General features: G+C 45.1%; 1 protein-coding gene across 4 annotated transcripts in view; it reads left to right on the top strand.

Moving 5' to 3' along the window:
- The first annotated feature begins 234 nt into the window (after window positions 1-234).
- Ncapg2 (non-SMC condensin II complex subunit G2) overlaps window positions 235-23,338 on the top strand; it is a 68,761-nt gene continuing 45,657 nt past the window's right edge. For 2 of the 4 annotated variants that reach the window (XM_027923854.2, XM_071610619.1), the window contains exons 1-10: window positions 235-727; window positions 1,757-1,897; window positions 3,440-3,556; window positions 10,180-10,368; window positions 11,457-11,571; window positions 13,410-13,564; window positions 15,620-15,754; window positions 19,020-19,114; window positions 20,126-20,195; window positions 22,881-22,967. In XM_027923854.2, the coding sequence (XP_027779655.2) occupies window positions 3,479-3,556; window positions 10,180-10,368; window positions 11,457-11,571; window positions 13,410-13,564; window positions 15,620-15,754; window positions 19,020-19,114; window positions 20,126-20,195; window positions 22,881-22,967 (924 nt within the window). In that variant the 5' untranslated portion in view covers window positions 235-727; window positions 1,757-1,897; window positions 3,440-3,478. The remainder of the gene's footprint in view (window positions 728-1,756; window positions 1,898-3,439; window positions 3,557-10,179; window positions 10,369-11,456; window positions 11,572-13,409; window positions 13,565-15,619; window positions 15,755-19,019; window positions 19,115-20,125; window positions 20,196-22,880; window positions 22,968-23,338) is intronic. The other 2 variants (XM_071610613.1, XM_071610623.1) reach the window with 2 other exon arrangements.

The following is a 23,338-nucleotide window of genomic DNA, read 5'->3' on the forward strand; positions in this document are numbered from 1 at the left end:
CCTCCCCGTCTCAACTCCTCCCCTCCCCATCCTCCCACCCCTCTTCCCGCCCCTCCCTCCTCCCTCTTCCGGCCCCTCTCCTCTCCAACTCCTCCCCTCCCTCAATCCTCCCACCCCTCTTCCCGCCCCTCCCTCCTCCCTCTTCCGGCCCCTCTCCTCTCCAACTCCTCCCCTCCCTCAATCCTCCCACCCCTCTCCCCGCCCCTCCCTCCTCCCTCTTCCGGCCCCTCTCCTCTCCAACTCCTCCCCTCCCTCAATCCTCCCATGCCTCTTCCCGCCTTTCCCCCCTCCACTTGCCGCCCCTCCCCCAACTCCTTTCTTCCCTTCCTGCCCCTTCTCTTCTCCAACTCCTCCTCCCTTCTCCTACACCCCGCTTTTCCTCCTCTTCCTTCCCTTCTTGCCCCCATCCGCCTCCTCCACGTCCTCCGACGAGGAGGCGGCAGGACACGTACCAGCGCGGTGACGTCAGCGCACGCACAGGCCGCGGAGACCGGCCGGCTGCGCCCTATGGCCTCGAGACCCAGACCGGGCTCGGCGGCCCGAGGCCACGCCCAGGAGGCGGGGCCAGAGAGCCTGCGCGCCCGGAAGTGTGGGTGGTACCAGGGGCCTCCGCCACAGCTCTCGCGAGAGCACCCATAGATGACGCGCAGGAGGGCGGGCGCGCTAGGGCGCCGGCGGGTGTGTTTGAATCTGGTCCGAGCGCGGGAAACGGCGGGTCTGGGGCGAGGTGAGCACCGGGCGAGTAGCCGAGTGGGTCCACGGCCCGGCACCGGGCGGGCGGGCGGGCAGGCAGCGCCACGCGGGCGGGTTGCCTCAGCCCTCTGCCCGGGGCCGCGATTGGCACTTGGGGTGTGGGGACGGACGGGCCGCGGGCGAGTAGCCGCGGAGACCCCGACCGCACCGGGAAGCGGAACCGGCCCTGGACCCGAGCCTGACCAGACGGGACCCAGCCCAGGACCGGGGACTGACTCCGACGGGACCCCAGCCCTGGACCGGGGGCTGACTCCGACGGGACCCCAGCCCTGGACCGGGGGCTGACTCCGACGGGACCCCAGCCCTGGACCCAGGACTGACCAGAGAATACCCACCCTGTATTCAGGACTGACTCAGATAGGACCCCAGCCCCGGGCCAGAGACTGACTCGGAAGGACCCCAGCCCTGGACCCAGGACTGACCAGAGAAACCCCACCCTGGACCCAGGACTTAATCGAATAGCACCCCAGCCCTGGACAGGGGACTGAGTCAGGACCCCAGCCCTGAGCTGGGGACTGACTCCGGGAGGATCCTTGCCCTAAGGGGGCTGACTCAGACAGGACCCCAGCCCTGGACAGGGGGCTGTCTCGGGCAGAATCCCAGCCCTAGACCCAAGACTGACCAGAGAAATCCCACCCTGGACTCAGGACTGACTCAGGTAGCACCCCAGCCCTGGACAGGAGACTGTCTGGGACAGGATCCCAGCCCTCGACAGAGGACTAACCAGAGAAGCCTCACCCTAGACCCAGGACTGACTCAGGCCCAGCCCTGGCCTGGGGACTGACTAGAGGTATCCCAGCCCTGGATCCAGGACTGACTCAGATGAGATACTAGCCCTGGACCCAGGACTGACCAGAGAAACCCCACCCTGGAACCAGGACTGACTCAGGACCCCAGCCCTGGACTGGGGACCAACTAGAGGTACCCCAGCCTGGGCCCGAGACTGACTCAGGCAGGACCCCAGCCCTGGACAAGGGGACTGACTAGAGATACTTTACTCTAGTACTAGGGCTGAGCCATACAGGATCCCAGCATTGGACCTGGGACTGACGAGAGACCCTGGGCTTGCTGAATCAGGCAGGACTCCAGCCTTGAAGCCAGGACTGACCAGAGAGTCCCTACACTAGACCCAGGACTCACTCAGGTAGGACACTGAACTGATCCAGACAGGACTCTGGACCTGGGATGATCTAAGGAAGATCTGTCCCTGAACCTGGGACTGACCTAGCAAGGACCCAGCTCTGGATCTGGGTCTGACTCAAATAGGACCCTGCCCTGGAACTGGAAAAAGTGACAAGAATCAGGTCAAAGGGGAGGGTCTCAGATCTGCCTGTCTGGGGCATGTGACTCCATGTGCTTACTGTATCTTATTGTTTAGTTTTCTAAAGCGGTGAATTGGTGCTGACCATTATTATTCTTCAAGCTTGTTGCTGGCCAGTCTCTGTTCCCTCTTCAGTTTCTTGGTCTGTAGGAGTTTTTGCCCATCATTCAACCACTTGAGTTGAGGGATTAGATAGCTGTATGTAGGTTTACATATGTGGGGACTCATCAGACTGAGGTTGTATTCTACTTTTGTTTGTTCACTTTAGAAATTAAAACCTAGGGCAGGGTTGTGGCTCAGCGGTAGAGCGCTCACCTAGCATGGGCGAGGCCCTGGGTTCAATCTCCAGCACCACATAAAAATAAATAAATAAAGATATTGTGTTCAACTACAAACAAAAAAAAAGATGAAATTAAAAACTAGGATTATATGTTAAGATGACTTCCTATCCTCAAAAGTATCACCAGTAATTTTCATATTGCTCTATTTATAGCAATGCAAGTTATGTTTTAAATTTTTATGGCTTTTTTTATTAGAGCATTATAGTTGTACATAGTATTTGGGTTCATTTTGACAAAACAATACATACCAGCAATTTGATTTACATCCCCATTTTCCCCCTTTCCCTTGCCTCCTCTTTTTCCCATTCTCTCCTCTTTTACTGATCTTCCTGTCATTCCTAAAGTGAGGGGTTCTGTTGCAAATATGTCCCATCATTTGCTATTACTTCATCTTTAGGTGACATATTTAGAGTAGGGCGTGGCTAGCAGTGGTGTAAATGTAAATAGGATTCATTGGGAAGGAGGGTGCAGGGAGTCCCCTGAGCTCTAATCCACAGGGGCAGAGAGGAGGGCACTGAGGTTGGGCATGCCTAATGCACCTCTAAACAAGTTTCCAGGTGTCCCCAGAGCCACCTGGTCCTCACTTGGAATAACAAGCTCATGCTGAATAAGACTGTAGGTAGGATCCTCCTGTTGGGAAAATGACCCTTTAGAAAGGAAGAATCTTCAGAATTCATCATTGGGGACCAACCTGTTCTGCTGTTGAGTTAACTCAGATCTACCTGAGCTGGCTTCTCAACACTAAAAGGGATAGGAGGTGAGCTTCTTTGGGCCATTTGAATTTGTTCTTTCCTTAGTTGATAACTTCATTAACAACTGATAATGACATTATTGATATTATGTTGATAATATCAGAGAAGAAAACATTTTTCAGATTATTATGCATTTTGTATTCTTAGAAACGATCTACCATAGTTGGTACAGGAATTTCTCAAAGTTCTTGGATATTTAATACCAAGTTAAATCTTATAGGAAAAGATACATTTGCAAATGTAAGTTCTGGTATGCTTTTGTTTTCCATTAGGGTTACAAAACAAATGCCATTTGAACAGTTTCATCCGTCATGGAAAAGCGTGAGACGTTTGTGCAAGCAGTGTCTAAGGAGCTGGTTGGAAAGTTTTTGCAGTTTGTTCAACTTGACGTAAGTGGTTTGGCTTTATTGTGATGTTAAGTGTTAATATAAAGTCCCAAAATTATTATGTCCCTAAATGAGATACATTTATATCATCCTTAGGAAACAACCACTATTTTAAATAAGATAGCAAATTTTTTAGATTCAAAAGGCCTGTTGATGGCTGAGCTAAGTGAAGAAGATAAACAGGAGTTAACCAGTTAAAGGACCAGTCGAACGGAGGGATCCCCTAGGACTGGAGAAGGCAGTTTGAACCTGGAGAGGTTCTGCAGGGCCAGAGTGCAGGTGTAAGGAGTGGAAGGGAAGGGGAGGCCCTCTTGGCTTTGGCAATAGACGTTTGTGTGTTTGTGTTAGGAGTGCAACACATGTGTATTTAAAGTCCAAAAGACTGTTGTTGCAAACAGCATGCCCCAGTGTTCCTAAAACCACAGTCAGCTGAACTGATGATACATGTTAACATCAATTTAAATCAAAAGGTAAAAGTGGCACTTGGGAGCACATCAGTGGCTTCCTGATGACAGGTGTTCCAAGGCGCCTTTCCTCCAGTGGCCCCTGTTGCCATGAGCTTGGCAGCCAGTGGCATCTCAGTGGACTTCTGAATTGTGCCTCATACTAACGAAGTGTTAGTTTTAGTTTATAATTAACCGGCTTTATTAACAATAAGTACCTGTGTAGCTCATAGTTAAAAAAATAAAAGTGGTATATGTAAGGTTATGTGTTGCTTGGTTTCATCAAAAATTCAGTGTTGAAATTCCATTTTGTGTAACAAGGACAATTTCCCATATTCAATCTGATAAGAATTAAAGAAGACTTTCCAGGCACAGTGGCACATTCCTTAATCCCAGAGACTTGGGAGGCTGAGATAGAATTGCAAGTTCAAGGCTAGCCTCAGCAACTTAGTGGGACCCCGTCTTGAGATAAAAAATAAAAAAACAGGGTTGGGTATGTAGCTCAGTGGCAGAGCACCCATGGGTTCAATTCCCAGTGCAAAAAAAGAAAGGTAGTATTGACATAAGTCAGTTTGGGGTGACCTCTCCAAGGACAGTTAGTTCTGCTATGTGTTTACACGTGTGTTGCTGACAATCATTGCATTCTGCAAAATTGGTATGGCACATGCCTATAATCCCAGCAGCTTGGGAGGCTGAGGCAGGAGGATCACAAGTTCAAAGCCAGTCTCGGGGCTGGGGTTATGCCTCAGCGGTAGAGCGCTTGCCTAACACATGTGAGGCACTGGGTTCAATTGTCAGCACCACGTAAAGATAAATAAAGGAATTGTATCCATCTACAACTAAAAAAAAAAAAAAAAAAAAGCCAGCCTCAGCAACAGTGAGGCCCTAAGCAATTTAGTGAGGCCCTGTCTAAATAAAATACAAAATAGGGCTGGGGATGTGGCTCAGTGGTCAGATGCCCCTGAGTTTAATTCCTGGTACCTCTCCCCCACAATACTGGAACCTACTAAAATGGCAGTTTTATGCATGTTAAGTCACTAAGAAACACATAAGTACTACACTGTGACATTTTACCTTAACAAATATTGGAATTTATAAGTGGAAGTGGGTGCCTATGCTTGCATGACATACCTGCCCCTCCTGTGTGCGGGAAGAGAACAAGAGAGAAACAAAGACACTGCTAGCCTGAGGGACAATCAGCGTGGCCAGGGGATGGGGTGGTGAAGTGGAGGGACCTGTGAGTGAGTGGGGTACTTATGCTGAGAGGCAGATGTGATGGACTTGGCTGCCAGGTGCCCAAGGCGTGTGTGTTTTGCGTGATCCTGGTGGTTCCACTGAGCAAGGTACACTTTTCTGCATTTACCAGGTGTTTCTTGCTCATAAAATTTCTCACATTTTTTCTCAAATAGTTCCCTAACACATAGATAGCATTGGAATAAATTTCCAAACATGTGTTATGGAAAACTGACTGTTCCCTGTGTTTTGTCCTCTTTGGAGACTCTCTGACAGGGAGGATACAGCACTGAGGAGTCTTTTTTTTGATACAGCAAATTGAACCTAGGGATGCTCTACCACTGAACTACATACCCAACCCTGTTTATCTCAAGACAGGGTCTTAAAAGTGCTCCAGGCTGGCCTCAAACTTGGCAATTCTCCTGTCTCAGCCTTCCAAGTAGCTATGATTACAGGTGTATGCCACCAGATTGGTGGGGATTCAGTCCTTCAACAGAGTTGTCAAGTGCTTCTGTGTGCCAGGCACTGCTCTGAGAGTTGGAGCTATGGTGCATGCAAAGCAGAGGTTCTGCCTGAATGGAGTTGATATTTCAGTTGCAGAAGGAGAGAAGCTAAGTATGTAAATTTACAAAGCAGGGAAGGGCAGGAGGGCTTGGTGGTTAGAGAAGGCCTCTAGGAGGTGACATCTGACAGAGGTCTGAAGGGACCCTAGAGATTTGTAGTAATGGAGAGGTAGGGCACACTTGGGAAGGAGGAAGGCACAGGGTGAATATGGAACTGTAGCCAGGTTAGGTCCTATAGAACCTTGTAAGTGGGAAAAGGGCCGCTTCCTCTGGAGCACCCATACAGAGGGGGATAGGTAAGGAGAGGGTATCAGTGTAGGGTGCCAGGGCTCGCCTAGTGAGGACTGGAAAGTGGCTTTGGGTATTGTGGACCTTGGTAGGAATGATTGGTGGAGCTGTGAGGGGGGCCTTAACTCATGAGGTTCAGATTCAGATGCACCTTCACACAAGTAGTGAAGGTGATGAGGCTCACAAGAAAGACAAAGCTCCTGCGCATGGACCTTGTCACAGGTGGAGCCGGGAGCATGTTGCCCGGGGACACAGGTTGACCCTTCCCTACAGGATCAGGAGGGAGGAAGGCCCCTGTTTCCTCCATTCTCTTTCCTCTTAAAAAACTGCAAAGTTGAAGAGATGTGGCAAGAATGGTTCCAAGCACACTGAGACCTCCCAGTGGCTGCACTGCCACCTGTCCTCAGCCTTGTGTTCACACATGGTTTGAAAACACTGAGTCAGTTGTAGACCTCCTTACCCCCAAATTTAAGTGTATATATTTTTAAAGTATTCCATTTTATAACCACATTAAGATCCTCAAGCTGGGTGCAGTGGGGCACACCTGTAATTTCAGCTGCTAAGGAGGCGGAGGCAAGAGGATCACAAGTTCAAGGCCAGCCTCAGCAACTTTGTGAGCCCCTGTCAAAATAAAATAACAGTGCTAGGGGCTAGCTTAGTGGAAGAACCCTTGCCTAGCATACATGAAGCCCTGGGTTCTATCTTCAGTACCACAAATACACACAGAAAAGAATCTTCAAAATCCGAAATTTTTTTATTTTTATTTTTATTTTTTTATTGTGGGTTGTTCAAAACATTACAAATTTCTTGACATATCATATTCCACACTTTGATTCAAGTGGGTTATGAACTCCCACCTTCACCCCATACACAGATTGCAGAATCACATCAGTTACACATCCATTGATTTACATATTGCCATACTAGTGACTGTTGTGCTCCGCTGCCTTTCCCATCCTCCACCCTCCCCCCTCCCCACCTCTCCCCTCCCCTCCCCTCTTCTCTCTCTACCCCCTCCACTGTATAACCCTGAGGGTCTCCTTCCATTACCATGCAATTTCCCTTCTCTCTCCCTTTCCCTCCCACCTCTCATCCCTGTTAAATGTTAATCTTCTCCTGCTCTTCGTCCCTACTCTGATCTTAGTTACTCTCCTTATATCAAAGAAGACATTTGGCATTTGTTTTTTAGGGATTGGCTAGCTTCACTTAGCATAATCTGCTCTAATGCCATCCATTTCCCTGTAAATTCTATGATTTTGTCATTTTTTAATGCAGAGTAATACTCCATTGTGTATAAATGCCACATTTTTTTATCCATTCGTCTATTGAAGGGCATCTAGGTTGGTTCCACAGTCTTGCTATTGTGAACTGTGCTGCTATGAACATCGATGTAGCAGTGTCCCTGTAGCATGCTCTTTTTAGGTCTTTAGGGAATAGACCAAGAAAGGGAATAGCTGGGTCAAATGGTGGCTCCATTCCCAGCTTTCCAAGAAATCTCCATACTGCTTTCCAAATTGGCTGCACCAATCTGCAGTCCCACCAGCAATGTACAAGTGTACCCTTTCCCCCACATCCTCGCCAGCACTTGTTGTTGTTTGACTTCATAATGGCTGCCAATCTTACTGGAGTGAGATGGTATCTTAGGGTGGTTTTGATTTGCATTTCTCTGACTGCTAGAGATGTTGAGCATTTTTTCATGTACTTGTTGATTGACTGTATGTCCTCCTCTGAGAAGTGTCTGTTCAGGTCCTTGGCCCATTTGTTGATTGGGCTGTTTGTTCTCTTATTGTCTAATTTTTTGAGTTCTTTGTATACTCTGGATATTAGGGCTCTATCTGAAGTGTGAGGAGTAAAGATTTGTTCCCAGAGTGTAGGCTCCCTATTTACCTCTCTTATTGTTTCTTTTGCTGAGAAGAAACTTTTTAGTTTGAGTAAGTCCCATTTGTTGATTCTAGTTATTAACTCTTGGGCTATGGGTGTCCTATTGAGGAATTTGGAGCCCGACCCCACAGTATGTAGATCGTAGCCAACTTTTTCTTCTATCAGATGCAGAGTCTCTGATTTGATATCAAGCTCCTTGATCCATTTTGAGTTAACTTTTGTGCATGGCGAGAGAAAGGGATTCAGTTTCATTTTGTTGCATATGGATTTCCAGTTTTCCCAGCACCATTTGTTGAAGATGCTATCCTTCCTCCATTGCATGCTTTTAGCCCCTTTATCAAATATAAGATAGTTGTAGTTTTGTGGATTGGTTTCTGTGTCCTCTATTCTGTACCATTGGTCCACCCGCCTGTTTTGGTACCAGTACCATGCTGTTTTTGTTACTATTGCTCTGTAGTATAGTTTGAAGTCTGGTATCGCTATACCGCCTGCAAAATCCGAAATTTAACACTCCAGTAATACCTTTTTGTGCAGTACATATTCATATTTCCACTATTGTCTTAGTAGTGTCCTTCTCTGCAGTCCTTCCTGAACCAGGCCCAGTCCAGAGTCATGTGTTTCCTTTAGCTGTCATGCTCTTTGGGTATCTCTCCACCTTCCTGTTCTTTCCATAGCACTGAGGGTTTAAGAGTGCCTCTCTGTGGCTTTTGAGAAAACCCTTCCCTCTGTCTGTCTGATGTCTGAGCAGATCCAGTTTCTGCACCATTTCAGCAGCACTGTCAGAACCAGAGCATGCATCAGTCCAGTGTGGGTTGCTGGTGTCCATTAGTCTGCACTGGGGCTGCTGTTTTCCCTTCTTAAGCATCAGCAGTCTTTGGGGAGATGTTGGCGCTACAGATGACCTGCTTCTCAGAAGACTTCTACCTGCTCATTTCTGCAACCTTTGAAAACCTTGCTGAGTCTTTGTGATAATGGTGGTAAAGTTGTGCATGTTCCATTACTGTTCACCGGCACTCTACAGCGTGCCATTGCTACTAATGTAAGGTTTGTTATTGTTTGTTATTAAGTTGGTGTAAGTAATAGTACACTGTTGGTTCTGACTTGGTAGGCAATGTCACCATATTGGTCCTCAGATTGTCCCAGAGTGGCTGCAGTAAGTCCCTTTAACTGGACTCTGTAGTTCTTTCTTTTTTCATGGATCTGGGGGTTGAACTTGGAGCCTCACACATGTTGGATAACTGCTCTACCCCTGAGCTACATGCCTAGCCCTTTAAAAAATTTTTATTTTGAGACAGGATCTTGCTAAGTTGCCTTGACTAGCCTTGAATTTGCCAGTCCTCTTGTATCAGCCTCCCAGGTTGCTGCAGTGATAGATCTGTGCCCGCCTCAATTCTGTATCTTTTTGACAATGATCTATCTATATTTGCGCTATTGAAGAATAGAGTGAGAGGAAATGGGTCCAGGGGATAGTTGGGGAAATCTGAAAGGGTCCCATTGGCTAAAGGAGAGATCACTGTCTAAGGAGGAGTAGAAGATGGTTTTGAGGGTCCACATGGGGTTGGCCATCAGAAACTGAAAGTAGAATCATTCTGCATGAGGTTGTTATTGTTTAGCATTCTTTTTTTTTTTTAAAGAGAGAGAGAGAGAGAATTTTAATATTTATTTTTTTAGTTATCGGCAGACACAACATCTTTGTTTGTATGTGGTGCTGAGGATCGAACCCGGGCCGCACGCATGCCAGGCGAGCGCGCTACCACTTGAGCCACATCCCCAGCCCTGTTTAGCATTCTTTTATGACCTAATTATAGGTCTGGAGTTGGTGAACATTTGAGGGGAAGGTTTTGCTAAGTGGGTGAAATTTAAACTCTAAAGATTAGATCCTAGGAAAGAACAAGAGGAAGAATTCACTCCATTCTAATTGATAGTACCTATACTTTTCTCCTTTTAGGCTTCTGAAGACTGTGACTACGCTTTTTTTTTTTTTTTAATTTTTTTTTAGTTGTAGATGGACACAATATCTTTTATTTTTATTTATTTGTATGTGGTGCTGAGGATCGAACCCAGGGCCTCAGGCATGTGAGACAAGCGCTCTACCACTGAGCCACAACCTCAGCCCCAGTGTGACCATGCTTTTGTAACTAAGTTAACAAACTTTTCTTTTGATGACATTTTGAAGAATATACAGCTAACTTTTTATTTTTTTGTGTTTATTTTACAGAAGGATGCCTCTGACCCTTTCAGCTTAAATGAGTTGCTAGATGAATTATCAAGGAAACAGAAAGAAGAATTATGGCAAAGATTGAAGAATCTGCTAACAGAAATGTTGTTGGAAAGCCCGGTGGATGGGTGGCAATTAGTGGATGTCCAGTGTCAAGATAGTATGGAGACGGATCATGGTCCAAAAGTGGTATGTTCTCTATTTTTTTTTTTTTTTTTGTAGTTGTTGATAGACCTTTATTTTATTTATTTATATGCAGTGCTAAGAATTGAATCCAGTGCCTTACACATGCCAGGCAAGTGTGCTACCACTGAGCTATAGCCCTAGCCCTGGTACGCTGTCTTTTAAAAATAAAAAATTACTCCTTTGAAGGGGTATTAAAAAAATACAGTATTTATTGTGCATTACTGAATTTTTTTTTTTGATGGGGGGGGGGCGGGGATTGAACTCAAGGACGCTCAAACATTGAGCCATATCCCTAGCCCAATTTTCATTTAGAGACAGGGTCTCACTGAGTTGTTAGGTGCCTCACTAAGTTGCTGAGACTGGCTTTGAATTTGCAATCCTCCTGACTCAGCCTCCTGAGTTGTTGGGATTACCCGTGTGCACCACCATGCCCAGCTGTGGTTCTGGGTGTTGAGCCCAGGACCTTGTGCATAGTAGGCAAGCACTCTACTGCTGGGGGCATCCCCAGCCCAGAAGCCAAGAACTCTAGAGGTCAGTTCTGTTTGTAGTTTTGCCTACGTCCCAGCCTGCTGTCTCGCACTCACTATTGCTGTTTTAGGATTTTCAACTGCTGGGTATCAAACTCAGGGCCTCACACGTGCCAGGTGAGCACTCTACCACTGAATTCCGTCCACAGCCCTAGGACAGCTGACTTACTCTGCTTCAGTTCAGTCATCAAAATAAGCTAGAAGTGTCTTGCTTTTAGCAATTTAGTATCAAGTTTCTTTTTCTTCTAATATATATTTTTTTAGTTGTTGAGGGACCTTTATTTTCTTTCTTTATTTACATGCAGTGCTGAGAATTGAACCCAGTGCCTCACACATGCCAGGCAAGTCCTGTACCACTGAGCCCCAACCACAGCCCCTCAAGTTTCTTTTACTTATTTATTTATTTTGTGGTGCTGGGATTGAACCCAGGGCCTTGAGCATGCAAGGCAAGCACTTTAACAACTGAGCTATATCCCTAGCCCTCAAGTTTCTTTTAAACATGAACTTTTAAGTTGATTTGATACACTCATGCTTTGATTTTTTTTTTTTTTTTTTAATTTATAGAAAAAAAGCATAGAGATAATTCAGGCAATCACATCTGTGATTCTGGCTTCTGTGCCAGTGATCAATGAGAGTGAGAACTACGAGGCCCTCTTGGAATGTGCTATCATCTTAAACGGTAAGCACCTCTAGTGTGAGTGGCCTTCTGTTTCAGCATTGTGGAAGCAAAATGGCTTCATGGCAAAGCTTACACTCAGAAAAGGAGTGTCCTATAAGTGCTGAGCAGCTTACAGTCTTGGCTCTGTGAAGGTGTTTCAGTGGTGAAGATGAACAGTTTTGAATAGCTAACTGCTGTTATTGAGTCAAGAATATCAGTCTTGACTCACTGGACTAGTGACCAAGAGCTTATTTGAAGGACAGTGTCTGATTATAAATTTGTTAGCTTGTGTTACTGTCAGATAAGTATCATTTGTCACCAGGGATTTGTGGCATTGATTTTTTTTTTAAATATTTTTTTAGTTGTAGATGGACATAAAACCTTTATTATTTTATTTGTTTATTTTTATGTGGTGCCGGGGATCGAACACAGTGCCTCACACATGCTAGGCAAGAGCTCTACCAGTGAGCCACAACCCCTGCCCCTGTGGCATTGATTTTTATTTTTTAAATCTGCCATGAGTATGATCTGAGGAGAAATTGTGGACTCCCAAGATGCTTACCAGGTTTTAGCTGGACTATAAGGCAAGAGCTATTAACTTAGGAGGCCTTAGTCTGGATTAATGAAAAATATAATTGTGAAATATTTACATAAAGTTACTTTACACATATAAAATATGTAAAAGCAATGTTATTTTTTTCTTTGTTCTTTTTTGATATATATAACAATAGAGTATATTTTAAAAGCAGTGTTATCTTCAGGATTGATTTTTTTTTTTTTTTAGGACCATTTCCAAGAACCCTTATCTGTCACTAGATTAGTGTGTTTTCATGTCACAGATTGTCTGGTCAGACCTCTTTCTTGCCATCACTTAGATTTGTGTATGTCCTTAGTATGTGGTGTTACTCTGTATTCTTGAAGTACAGTATCTTAAAAAGTCAACCCAAGTCAATATAAAAATAGTTTCCAAATGCTTCGTGAATTTTAGTACCAGTTTATTTGTGCAGTCTCCAGATAACTTTATTTTTGTTTGTTTGATACTGGGGATCAAAACCAAGACAGTTTATCACTGAGCTACATCCCTAATCCTTTTTATTTACTTATTTGGTGCTGGGGATCGAACCCAGGGCCTTGTGTGTACAAGGCAAGCACTCTACCATCTGAGCTATATCCCCAGCCCCTGTTATTTTTTATTTTGATACAGGGTGTTGGTAAATTGCTTAGCCTAACTCAAATTTGTGATGTTTCTGCCTATGCTCCCAGGTTGCTGAGATTTCAAGCCTGTGCCACTGCACCTGACTGTAAATAACTGATAAAATGATTAGTGCTAACCTTGTAGTTATTGCTGTGTTCCCAGTCAATTTCAGAATTTTACATTTGTATAATGGCATTCAGAAATCTATGGATAAGTATGAACACAGTTAATATTATTGAGCTTTTCTGTTTATATAACCATTCCAGATTTTTTGTTGTTTTCATTTTTTAGTTTTGGTATGTGGATTGAACCCAGAAGCACTTTACCACTGAATTATACTCCTAGGCATTTTTATTTTGAGACAGGATCTTACTTAGTTGCTGAGGCTGACTTCAAACTTGGAATCCTCCTGCCTAATCCTCCTGAGTCACTGGAATTACAGTGACCACACCTGGTTTGTGTCTGTCTTTATAATAGTAGTAGATTAGTTTTTTATTAAACATTCACATTCTACAAATGATGTTCATAAATCTTTGGCAAGTTAAACGTAAGTTCACATTTTTTGCTTAACAATGATTCTTGGTACAGAGAGTCAATTCTGTTTACTGTTGAAACTAGGTGACATTTGGCTCACTAATGGAGAAACCACTGTGCTCTGTTCTAGGCATTTTATATGCACTACCTGAATCTGAAGGAAAGCTCCAGAGCTCCATTCAGGATCTGTGTGTCACATGGTGGGAGAAGGGCCTGCCTGCCAAGGAGGACTTGGGAAAGACTGCCTTTATCATGCTGCTGAGGAGGAGTCTGGAGACTAAAACAGTGTGTTTGCATTCTTAGTGCATACTTCACTTAAAGGGGCTGTGTGGCTGCCAGAGGCCTGGCTAAGGCGGCCTCCCCATGTAGGGATTCTTCACCACCTCAGATGTGTAGAAGTCAGGGGTGGGTGTGGCAGCTCCATGCAGGTTGAAAGCCAGGCTTCCTCCTCTGTTTTCTGGGGTGTGGCTTCTCTCTTGTCACTTCAGTGGGGAGGCAGCTGCTCCACCTATACTGCCTCATACCAATTCAGGTCGGAAGAGAGTGGGAGAAGAGGGGCTAGCTTCCACTGCTACTGTTTGCAGGAGAATGAGAGAAGGGCTGGGCTGCGGAGAGAGGTGCTTGTGTGTGTGTGCAGTGCTGAGGGGCAGACACAGCCCTCACCTGGATGGGCGGGGTGGGTCAGGAGCATTTGAGATTCAGGTGTGATTGTGGGTGATTGAGTCTGTTTTACATGGCTGGGCCAAGGAGGAGACAGTACCTCTGAAAGCTGATTTCACTTGGACTGTTTCTCAGGCTTTCATCCTTGCTATCCAGTCCAGAAATCTAGAAAATGAATAATTGTCCTTGAAAATCAACAATTGGATCTCAACATAATAATACATATGTACATTTTAGCAAATTGGGCAAATGAAATAAAAATCATGCATAATTCCACCACCCAAGGTACTCATTGTTATTTTAGGACACCAGCGAGAGTTCTTGTTTTTGGTACTGGGGATTGAACCCAGGGTGCTTAACCACTGAGCCACATGCCCAGTTCTTTTTTTTTTTTTTCCTTCATCTTGAGACAGAGTTTTACTAAAGTTGCTTAGCATCTTCCTAAGTTGCAGAGGCTGGCCTCAAACATGTGATCTTCCTGCTTCAGCCTCCTGAGTAGCTGGGGTTACAGGCATCCTCCACCATGCCTGGCTCAAGGGTAGTTCTTACTGACCCACTTCCAATATCTCCTTCCTTAGGATGGATTCTGTAGGATATGAACTTGAGGTTTTTTCTTTTGTTGGAGTGTTTGGGATGGAACCTGAGGCCTCAAGCTTGCTAGGCAAGTACTCTTACCACTAAGCTGCATGACCAGCCCTTTATAAAAAATTTAATTTTGAGATAGGGTCTTCCTGAGTTGCCCAGGCTGGTCTTGAACTTGCCATCTTCCTGCCTCAGCCTCCCAAGTAGCTGGGATTTCAGATATGCACCTCTGCCTAACTTGATGGCTTTTGAGGGTTTTCTAAAAGCTTGTACCTATTGAGTTCCCACCAACCATATCTGGGCTTCTGTGTCTAGACCCCATCCAAGAGCAGTGAGTATTAGAATAGAAAGCCTTTCGGCTCAGTCATTTTCCCTGCTGGACAAGGGATTAACTGAGAAACTTTTTTTTTTCCATGAGAATTTATGCCATCACTGATTTGTCTTTTTTAAAATCCACTTTCTGTGCCACTTAGCTTTTAAATCAATACTCCATTTTTAAGTAGCCACTGACCACTTGTGAGTTTTTCAATTTAATGTAAAAAAATGAAGAATTTGGTTCCCTAGTTGCACTGTTACATTGCAGGAGCTTAGTTGGCAGATATGGGTAACAGCTGCTGCACTGGCCTAAGGGGACAACATCCTCATCCTTGTGAATAGCACTGATTTCTGATTGCTTTTGTCTGTGTTACAAAAATGTTCTCTAGGGCTGGACATAGTGGCACATGTCTATAACCCCAGCAACTTAGGATGCTGAGGCAGGAAAATCACAGCTTCAAGGCCAGCCTCTGCAACTTAGCAAGATGCTAAGCAACTTAGCAAGACCCTGTCTCAAAAACTAAAAAGGGCAGAGGATGTGGCTTAGTGGTAGAGCACCCCTGGGTTCTATCCCTAATGCTAAAATAAACAAAGTTCTTTAGAGCTCCAAGGGGGATCACAAATTTTTAAGATTTGTTTTCACTTGTCACTATTTCCTACTTTTTGATGATTCATCTATAATTATTATTTGTGACATAAAATATACTTTGAAATAAGACCTTATCATTCATTAAAACAACCAAAAAACAAGTATAACGTTTTTCTTTCCCTTGTTGTTCCTAGGGTGCAGACATATGTCGGCTCTGGCGTGTTCATCAAGCTCTGTACTGCTTTGATTACAATTTGGAGGAAAGTAGAGAAATCAAAGATATGCTGCTTGAGTGTTTCATAAATGTTAATTATGTCAAGAAAGAAGAGGTAAGTGGGTTTTTCTGCTTTGGTCTCTTTGGCTACCTCCCAGTAGATGTTCTTCCCAGTTTATGTGGCTGCTGTTGCGTAGTCTTGGTTCCCAGGGAGAGCAGGCTCAACCGTTGAGACCTCCATAGGCACCACACGTTGTGTTTCCTGCAGGGCAGTGTCAAAGCAAATACTTTACAAGTCCTTGCTTAGTTTGTCACTTGGTCAGATGATAACAGGAGTCTCTGTGAATCCTGGGGGGCATAAATTGCATTTTAAATTAAGAGGGTTAAAAATAGGGCTTGGAGGGTTGGGGCTGTAGCTCAGTGGCAGAGCACTTGCCTAATGTGTGAGGCACTAGGTTTGATCCTTAGCACCACATTAAAAAAAATAAGCAAATAAAAATAAAGGCATTCTGTCCATCTACAACTACAAAAACTGGGGGAAAAAAAAATGAGGCTGAGAAAGTTTGTTCCTGTGGATGAGATCTGACTTCTGCCCAGATTCTTTGTTCTTTGGGGGTTTGGGGATGAATGCATGGCCTCATACATGCTGAGCTCGCGGTCTTGCACTGATCCATACTCCCAGCCAATGCTTTTTCTACCACATTGCTGGGGCTTGGACCTAGGCCTCCTGCGTTCTGGCTAGTTCCCTGCCACTGAGCTGCACCCAGTGCCTTGATCCCGCCATAACCAGCATGTGCTTAGGACTGTCCTCGTAGGGTTCTCCATTTCCCTTTCTCACCCAACCAGTAATTCCAAGGGAGGCTTGTGGCCTGATGCCCTGCTTGTCCTGAGGGTGCTCACACAAGGCAACTGAGCATCAGGAACTTGGCCAGTGCAAATCGAAATGTGCCTTAGATGTAAGATGCATGTGAATATGAGGACTTACATGAAAAAATGTTTTGGGTACATTGTTTTCCATTTTTTTTTTTTTTTTTTGGTGGTGCTGGGCATTGAACCCAAGGTAAGCACTCTACAAACTGAGCTATATCCCAGCCCCTTGGGTACATTGCTTTATATAAAATACTATTAAAATCAATGTCCTTTTATTAATGTGGCTACCAGAGAATTAAAAACTGGAATGGCTCTGTGGTGTGCGTTTAGTGTGGACTGTGTGCCCTTGCTGTGTTCGAAGCTGCTCTGACACAGCCTGTTTGGGTTTTTGGTAGCTCGACAGACGGTGACAGGGCATCCTCCTCCTCCTCTGAAACAGTTGCCTGCTCCAGGTCCCACAGCTGTTGTTGGGATGACAGGTTTGCTGGGTGTGCAGCCTCTGAGAGTGTGTGTCCTCATCCCTGTTTGTTTGCCTGGTAGGCCGGGACCTTAGTCAGATAACTGGGCCTCAGTGTTCACCAGGATCAGAGCAGCCCTGTCACAGCCTCCCTGCGAGGAACAGATGAGGCTATACTAGGGAAACAGCCAGTGCAGTTGCCCATGAGTGAGCGTGCAGGGAGGTACTCAGCTTGGGTTGTCTGTGGTTGCTGTATGACACTGTTGCTACTGGAGGGACTCCAGACACATCCTACACCCTCATCTCCAGGATTGTTAGGAAGTTTGGGAGAGTAAAGAAGTTATAAGGGTAGTCACAGCCGGGCACAGTGGTGTACATCTGTAATCCCAGCGGCTCAGGAGGCTGAAGCAGGAGGATCACAAGTTCAAAGCCAGCCTCAGCATTGGTGAGGCACGAAGCAACTCAGTGAGAACCTGTCTCTAAATAAAATACAAAACAGGGCTGGGGATGTGGCTCAATGGTCCAGTGCCCCTGAGTTCAATCCTCGGTACCAAAAGAACAAACAAAAAACGGGGAGTCATGCCAATCTGTTTATTTACATCAACTCACGTGAGCAGTTGAATTGCACCTGTTCATCCCACACCTGTGTGCAGGTGTGTGGCATAGGCTTAGGTTTGTTGTGCCCTCCCCCACACCCCCTTTTAAATTTTGTGCTCCTGTGAGTGTAGAATACCTATGCTGTTTCCTAATCAGTCACTGATTAAGTTAGCTCACTTCCAGTCATTTTGAGCCACAACTCTTCTGGGGATTGGGGCCTGCACATGCCAGGTGAGCTTTGGGTCACTGAGCTATAGCAGCTCTGCCCTCCATGCTGTCTACTCCTACTGGATACTGCTGTTTTTAACATGGTTTGGTTTGGTTTTGTGTGCACTGGGGCTTGGACTGAGGGCCTCTGTCATGCTGAGCAAGTGCTTTGCCACTGAGCCACACCACCCTACTGGCCTCCTTCCAGTTAGCCTGCTGTTTCTTCAGGGCCACGCTGCCTGTAGTGGTGCTGGTGAGCAGCAGAGACCGTGGTGTGGTCACTGGTAAGTTCAAGGGCAGTGTGCGAATTTGTACTCTTAGCTCATAGTGCAGCTGTAGTCTAGTAGCATGCACATAAATCGATCTTACAAGGTGTAATTAATGTCGTCATGCTCAGGCTCAGTATGTATGCAAATTCTCACTTGGCAAACACTTACCTCTTATCTACTGAGCCTAATTCCTTTTTTTTGGTACTGGGAATAGAACTTCAGGTGCTCCACCACTGAGCTATATTCCTAGCTCTTTTTATTTTTTATTTTGAGACAGAATTTTGCTAAGTTGTCTGTGGCCTATCGAAGCTGCTAAGGCTGGCCTTGAACTTGGGGTCTTCCAGCCCCAGCCTCCTGAGTTGCTGGGATTGCAGGTGTGTCTGCCCCCAGACTGGCTCAAGTGTTTTCATTTATCACAGTTTAAGTAAACTGTTACTCCGTTCCATTTTAGGCATTTTATTTATTTATTTATTTATTTTCTTGGTACTGGAGATTGAACCCAGGGGACACTTCACCATTGAGCCACATCCCCAGCTCTTTTTTTTCCCCCAGACAGTGTGTCAGTAAGTTGCTGAGGCTGGCCTCTAACTTGTGATCCTCCTGTCTCGGTCTCCTGAGTCACTGGTATTACAGGCCTATGTCACCATGCTTGGCTCATTCTTTGATTCTGGACCTCCTATCCATGGTGGAGCCAGAATGAAAAGTTTATGGACCCCTGGTTTGAGTCTGTATGGTTCTGCCAGAACAGAGGCACTCAGGGTAGCCTCTACTCCATCCCAGGGCAGGAGACTCTGCAGCTCCAGGGTAGCACAGGCTTCTGCGGACAAGAGCCACCACCTGCAGCCTTCCCAGCTCCATTCCTGTGCATACATCCAAGTTACAGCTGCACTTCCTTTTTAGGAACAGCTAGCTTTAATAGAATTATTATTGGAAGTTTTTATTTAAATACAATTTGAATGCTATACATTTTTTATTTGTAGGGACGAAGATTTCTTAGTTCTCTCTTCAATTGGAATATAAACTTCATTAAAATGATCCATGGAACCATTAAAAACCAGTTACAGGGATTACAAAAGTAAGTATTAAAGGTAATTAAAATTTTATGCTATCTTAATCTGATTTTGAAAGATTCCATTTTTCCTGACTTTTAATAGTTAATGTAATATATGAAAGCCTTAGAAGTTGTGTCTTTCATTACTTATCATTTATTGTTGTATCACTGAATAGTATTTTTTTTTTTTTTTTACCCTCTATAGGTCATAAATCTTTCAATAGTGACCGTTGAAATTAAGATTTAACTTGTGATAGTTCTTTAAATAGTCAGATTAGATGCCAGTTAAATCTTGGCCACAAAAACTCACAGTAAAGCTCAGGTCACTAGTACATCTGAAAATATTTTGAATGTCCACTTCACCTTCCAGTTAAATGTGGGCTGGGAGGAGCTGAGCAAGCACCAGAGGTACTGGTGGAGGGTGCTGTACCAGCACCACCCTCTTCCCAGCAGCCGTCAGGGACAGGGCCACATGTGTTGCAGGTCCATCCTCACGATTTTTTCTAGGTGGGCGTGGGGTATAGTGTCCCGGTGTCAGGCAGCCGTGTCGGGTCCAAGTTAGGCTTGGGTTCTGATCTCGGATGTGCTACATTTGTAGAATGTTGGGTTGAACTAATAGGTTTCTAAATTTCTGTGACTCTGAAGTCCATTCTGGTGTCATGAGGCTTCCTATAGGTGAGGAATTAATAGTCTGGAAAGTTCAGAATGATTCCACATAAACATTTCTAATACTTAAACTTTTGACCTTAGACTTGGTTCTGGGCTTATGTTCTCATGGTCTCAGAAAATGGTCAAGCTCTCAGTAAGGGGTACCTTTTACTGAGGAGAGGAGTCTGCCACTCACCTTCCTTCCCCAGACTTGCCCTTTTCTACCTTCTGCTCCAGGTAGGTGACATGTCTGCAGATGATTTGAGAGCTCTAGTTAGGCAGAGTTTCCTCTCCCCTGAGGTAGGAGGGTCCCTGAAATGATATATGCCAATAATATAATTTTTTAAACTTGTACTAATAAAATTTTCATTTTTTTTTTTCCAAAAGGCATTTGATGGTACACATTGCAGAAATTTATTTCAGAGCTTGGAAGAAGGCTTCAGGGAACATACTGGAGGTATTTACACCAGATGTTGATTGTACTCTGGTTACTGAGAGTCACCAAGGAGGGATGTTTAACCCTGGCTGGTGCTAAGAAGGGGAGGTTGGAGGACCTTGATGGGTGAGTGACTTGCTGGTGCACTTCACGCAAGGGCAGCTGTGGCCTCGTGTCACTTGCCGGAGTGCAGCTTGAGTGGAATCAAGGTCTGGCCCCTTGTTGCACAGCTTGAAACCTGGAGTGTTTAGTCACGTGTTTGGGGGCCAGGAATGTGGCCTGTCCTGATCGCGGAGTGCTGAAAGTGCAAGATACACTCCAGATTTCAAAATATCTCACCAGTCCTTTCTAAAAATATTGATTTTATGTTGAAACGGTAGTGGTTTGGATGTAGAAAACATTAATAAATATATTTTCATATAAAAAATAATATTAGAATATGTTATGAATTAAAATATAAAAGTATTTCAAACTATACAAAAACATCTTTAAAAATAACACTAAAAGATACTGTCAGAACAATACTAACAAACAAAATATATTATTTACTTTTACTGTGTTTTTTTTTCCTGTTTTTAATGTGGCCTCTACAAAGCATAAAGCTGTGTGGTGGCTTGCGTCCTGTTTCTGTGTTTAGCACTGTTCAGGACCCTCAGATACCTCCTCCTGTTGCATTGTTTTGAGAATGTTAGCCGTTAGCAGCTGTGACACTCGGGTTATGCAGACATGGCATGGAATTCAGAATTGCAGTGGAACATTGAGCGCCGTCTGTTTTCCCTCATGCTGTCCTCAGGCTGGGTTCTCAAGGAAGCGCTAAGCATCCTGCTGCTCTGGCGAGCTGGCCATGGCCAATGGGCGTGCGGCCACACTCTTTTTTTTTTTTTTTTTAATATTTTTAAGTTGTTGATGGACCTTTATTTTATTTATTTGTATGTGGTGCTGGGGATCGAACCCAGTGCCTCATGCATGCTAGGCAAGTGCGCTACCACTGAGCCACAGCCCCTGCCTCTGTGGCCACACTCTTCTGCCTAACACTTGCTTCTCTTGCCACATGTCAACTGACATTGCTTCTAGAACATAAGTTTCCATTAGATTCACTTGCAGACAACTTTTAAAAGTTTTAGAATAAACTTTGGGGGCAGAACCAGAATTGTTATGCTTTTTTTTCTTTGCATTGTTTTATCACTGCATCAAACTTGTTCTCAGGAAACAGTGTTTGTCTTTAGAGTGTCCTGCCCCATTTTCTCTAGTAGTGTTTCAAGAAAAGAATTGACTAGACTTGTACAAAATCATCTCCAAAATGTGTATTTCTCAGCCCTGCTTCTTCTTCTTTTCTTCCTTGAAGTTTTTTGTTGTTTTATTTTGGGGCACTTAACCACTGAGCCACATCCCCAGCCCTTTGCTTATGTTTTATTTAGAGACAGGGTCTCACTGAGTTGCTTGGGAGCTTACTAAGTTGCTGAGGCTGGCTTTGAAGTCACGGTCCTCTTGCCTCAGCTTCCCAAGCCACTGGGATTACAGACATGTGCCACATGCCTGGCACTTCCTTTAAGTTTTTAAAGCAAATTCCAGATTTGATGTTTCATTTCTACAAAATTCAGTGTGTATCTCTAAAAAGTGTGTTTATGCCTAAAAAACCTAAAAAACTAACAATAAATTCTTGGTATTTTTTTTAAATTAATCAACCATATTAAATTTTTCTACTTGTCTCAAAGTGTCTTTTAAAATCTTTTGAGTCAGGATCCAAAAAGTTACCAACATGTTGTTTCCTTGTAAATCACTTCTTGAAGACTGTTCCTGCTTGGTTGTTTCCCTTTTTTGTGGCACTGGATTGGAACCCAGGGCCTCACGCATGCTAGGCAAGCGCTCTCCCTCTGAGCTGCATCCCAGCCCCACGTGGCCCTCTCGTCTGCGCTGGCCTGTTGGAGGCTAGGCCTCTTGTCTTGTGGTGTGGAGTGCCTGTGCTCTGTGGCTGGTTGGGTTTAGGCCTCGCAGCGTTGCTGGCTTCCCAAGCAGTGTAGTGGCTCAGGTTTCATCATAGGTCCCACAGGTTCCTGTTTCACGTTCAGTGATGTGGAGACCTATTGGTGGCTTCCGGCGAAGGAGATATTTTTTAAGATGACCAAGAAGAAGCCAGTTGATAGCACAGCCTCCTCTCGTCCTCCCTTAGAACCTTGGAATAACGGGTGGAGGGGCCACAATGCAGGGTAATGGACCAGACCGTCTGCTGAGGTTTTGGTCTCCTGTTGCAAGTCTTTCCTCTTTGGCTTCACCTGAGGTCTGCTGAGGAGGTTCCCACACCCTCCCCTGCCCAGCCTTTCTCACCATGAGCCCCGAGAGTTCTTATTTCAGTTTGTTTGGAGTCCTGGCCTCCACTGTAGAGGTTCTTCCTCTTGAGTTCTGTGAGGCTCAGGTTTGCAGAGATCATTCATGTCAGCGATGTCATAGGGTAGGGGACTCCAGGTCTGTGTGCCCTCGCCCCTCGGCCTGTCATTAGTGGCCTTGAGTGGTAGGTAGAAGCCTGCCCTGCTCTGTGGCACAGACTCGATGCTTTGTCAGGCAGGATAGCAGCTGAACCTTCTCCTTGGTTTGTGGAAACTGAAGGCACTGTCAGAATTAGGGACTTAGAATAAAGGTTTTCTCTGATGAGGACAGGAGGCATGCTGTCCATGTGCCAAGTGCCAGGCCCTGTGTTGGTCGTTGCAGGCCATCGAGAGTGACTGCATCCAGGACTTCATGTTCCACGGCATCCACCTGCCCAGGAGGTCTCCAGTGCATGCCAGAGTGCGGGAGGTGAGCGAGACCCTTGTCACATGGACTGTGAACACAGGGTTGAGATCTGTCCCATCCTTTTTGTCCTCAGGTCATTATTGGCTAAACTTAAGAATCCAGTTACCGATTGGCGGGGTTCCTTGGGATATGGATGTTTGGTGCCTGGCAGTTGTTTTCCTGTCATGAGGGTTGTATGAGGACAGCAGAACTGTGCTATTACTGAGACAGAACCCTGTGCTGTGAGAGGTTGGGTTTCATGGAATGAATTATATATCACTGCTGTTTAAAAGTCTGTGAAGTGAGCACATCATTAATACCAGAGTTGATAACGTGGTCCACAGAAAGAAAAGAGTCACTTGTCACCTTTCAAATTCTTGGAAGCAGCAGCAGCC

This window comes from Marmota flaviventris, chromosome 1 (genome assembly GCF_047511675.1).
Source record: "Marmota flaviventris isolate mMarFla1 chromosome 1, mMarFla1.hap1, whole genome shotgun sequence".
NCBI classification, from domain to species: domain Eukaryota; kingdom Metazoa; phylum Chordata; class Mammalia; order Rodentia; family Sciuridae; genus Marmota; species Marmota flaviventris.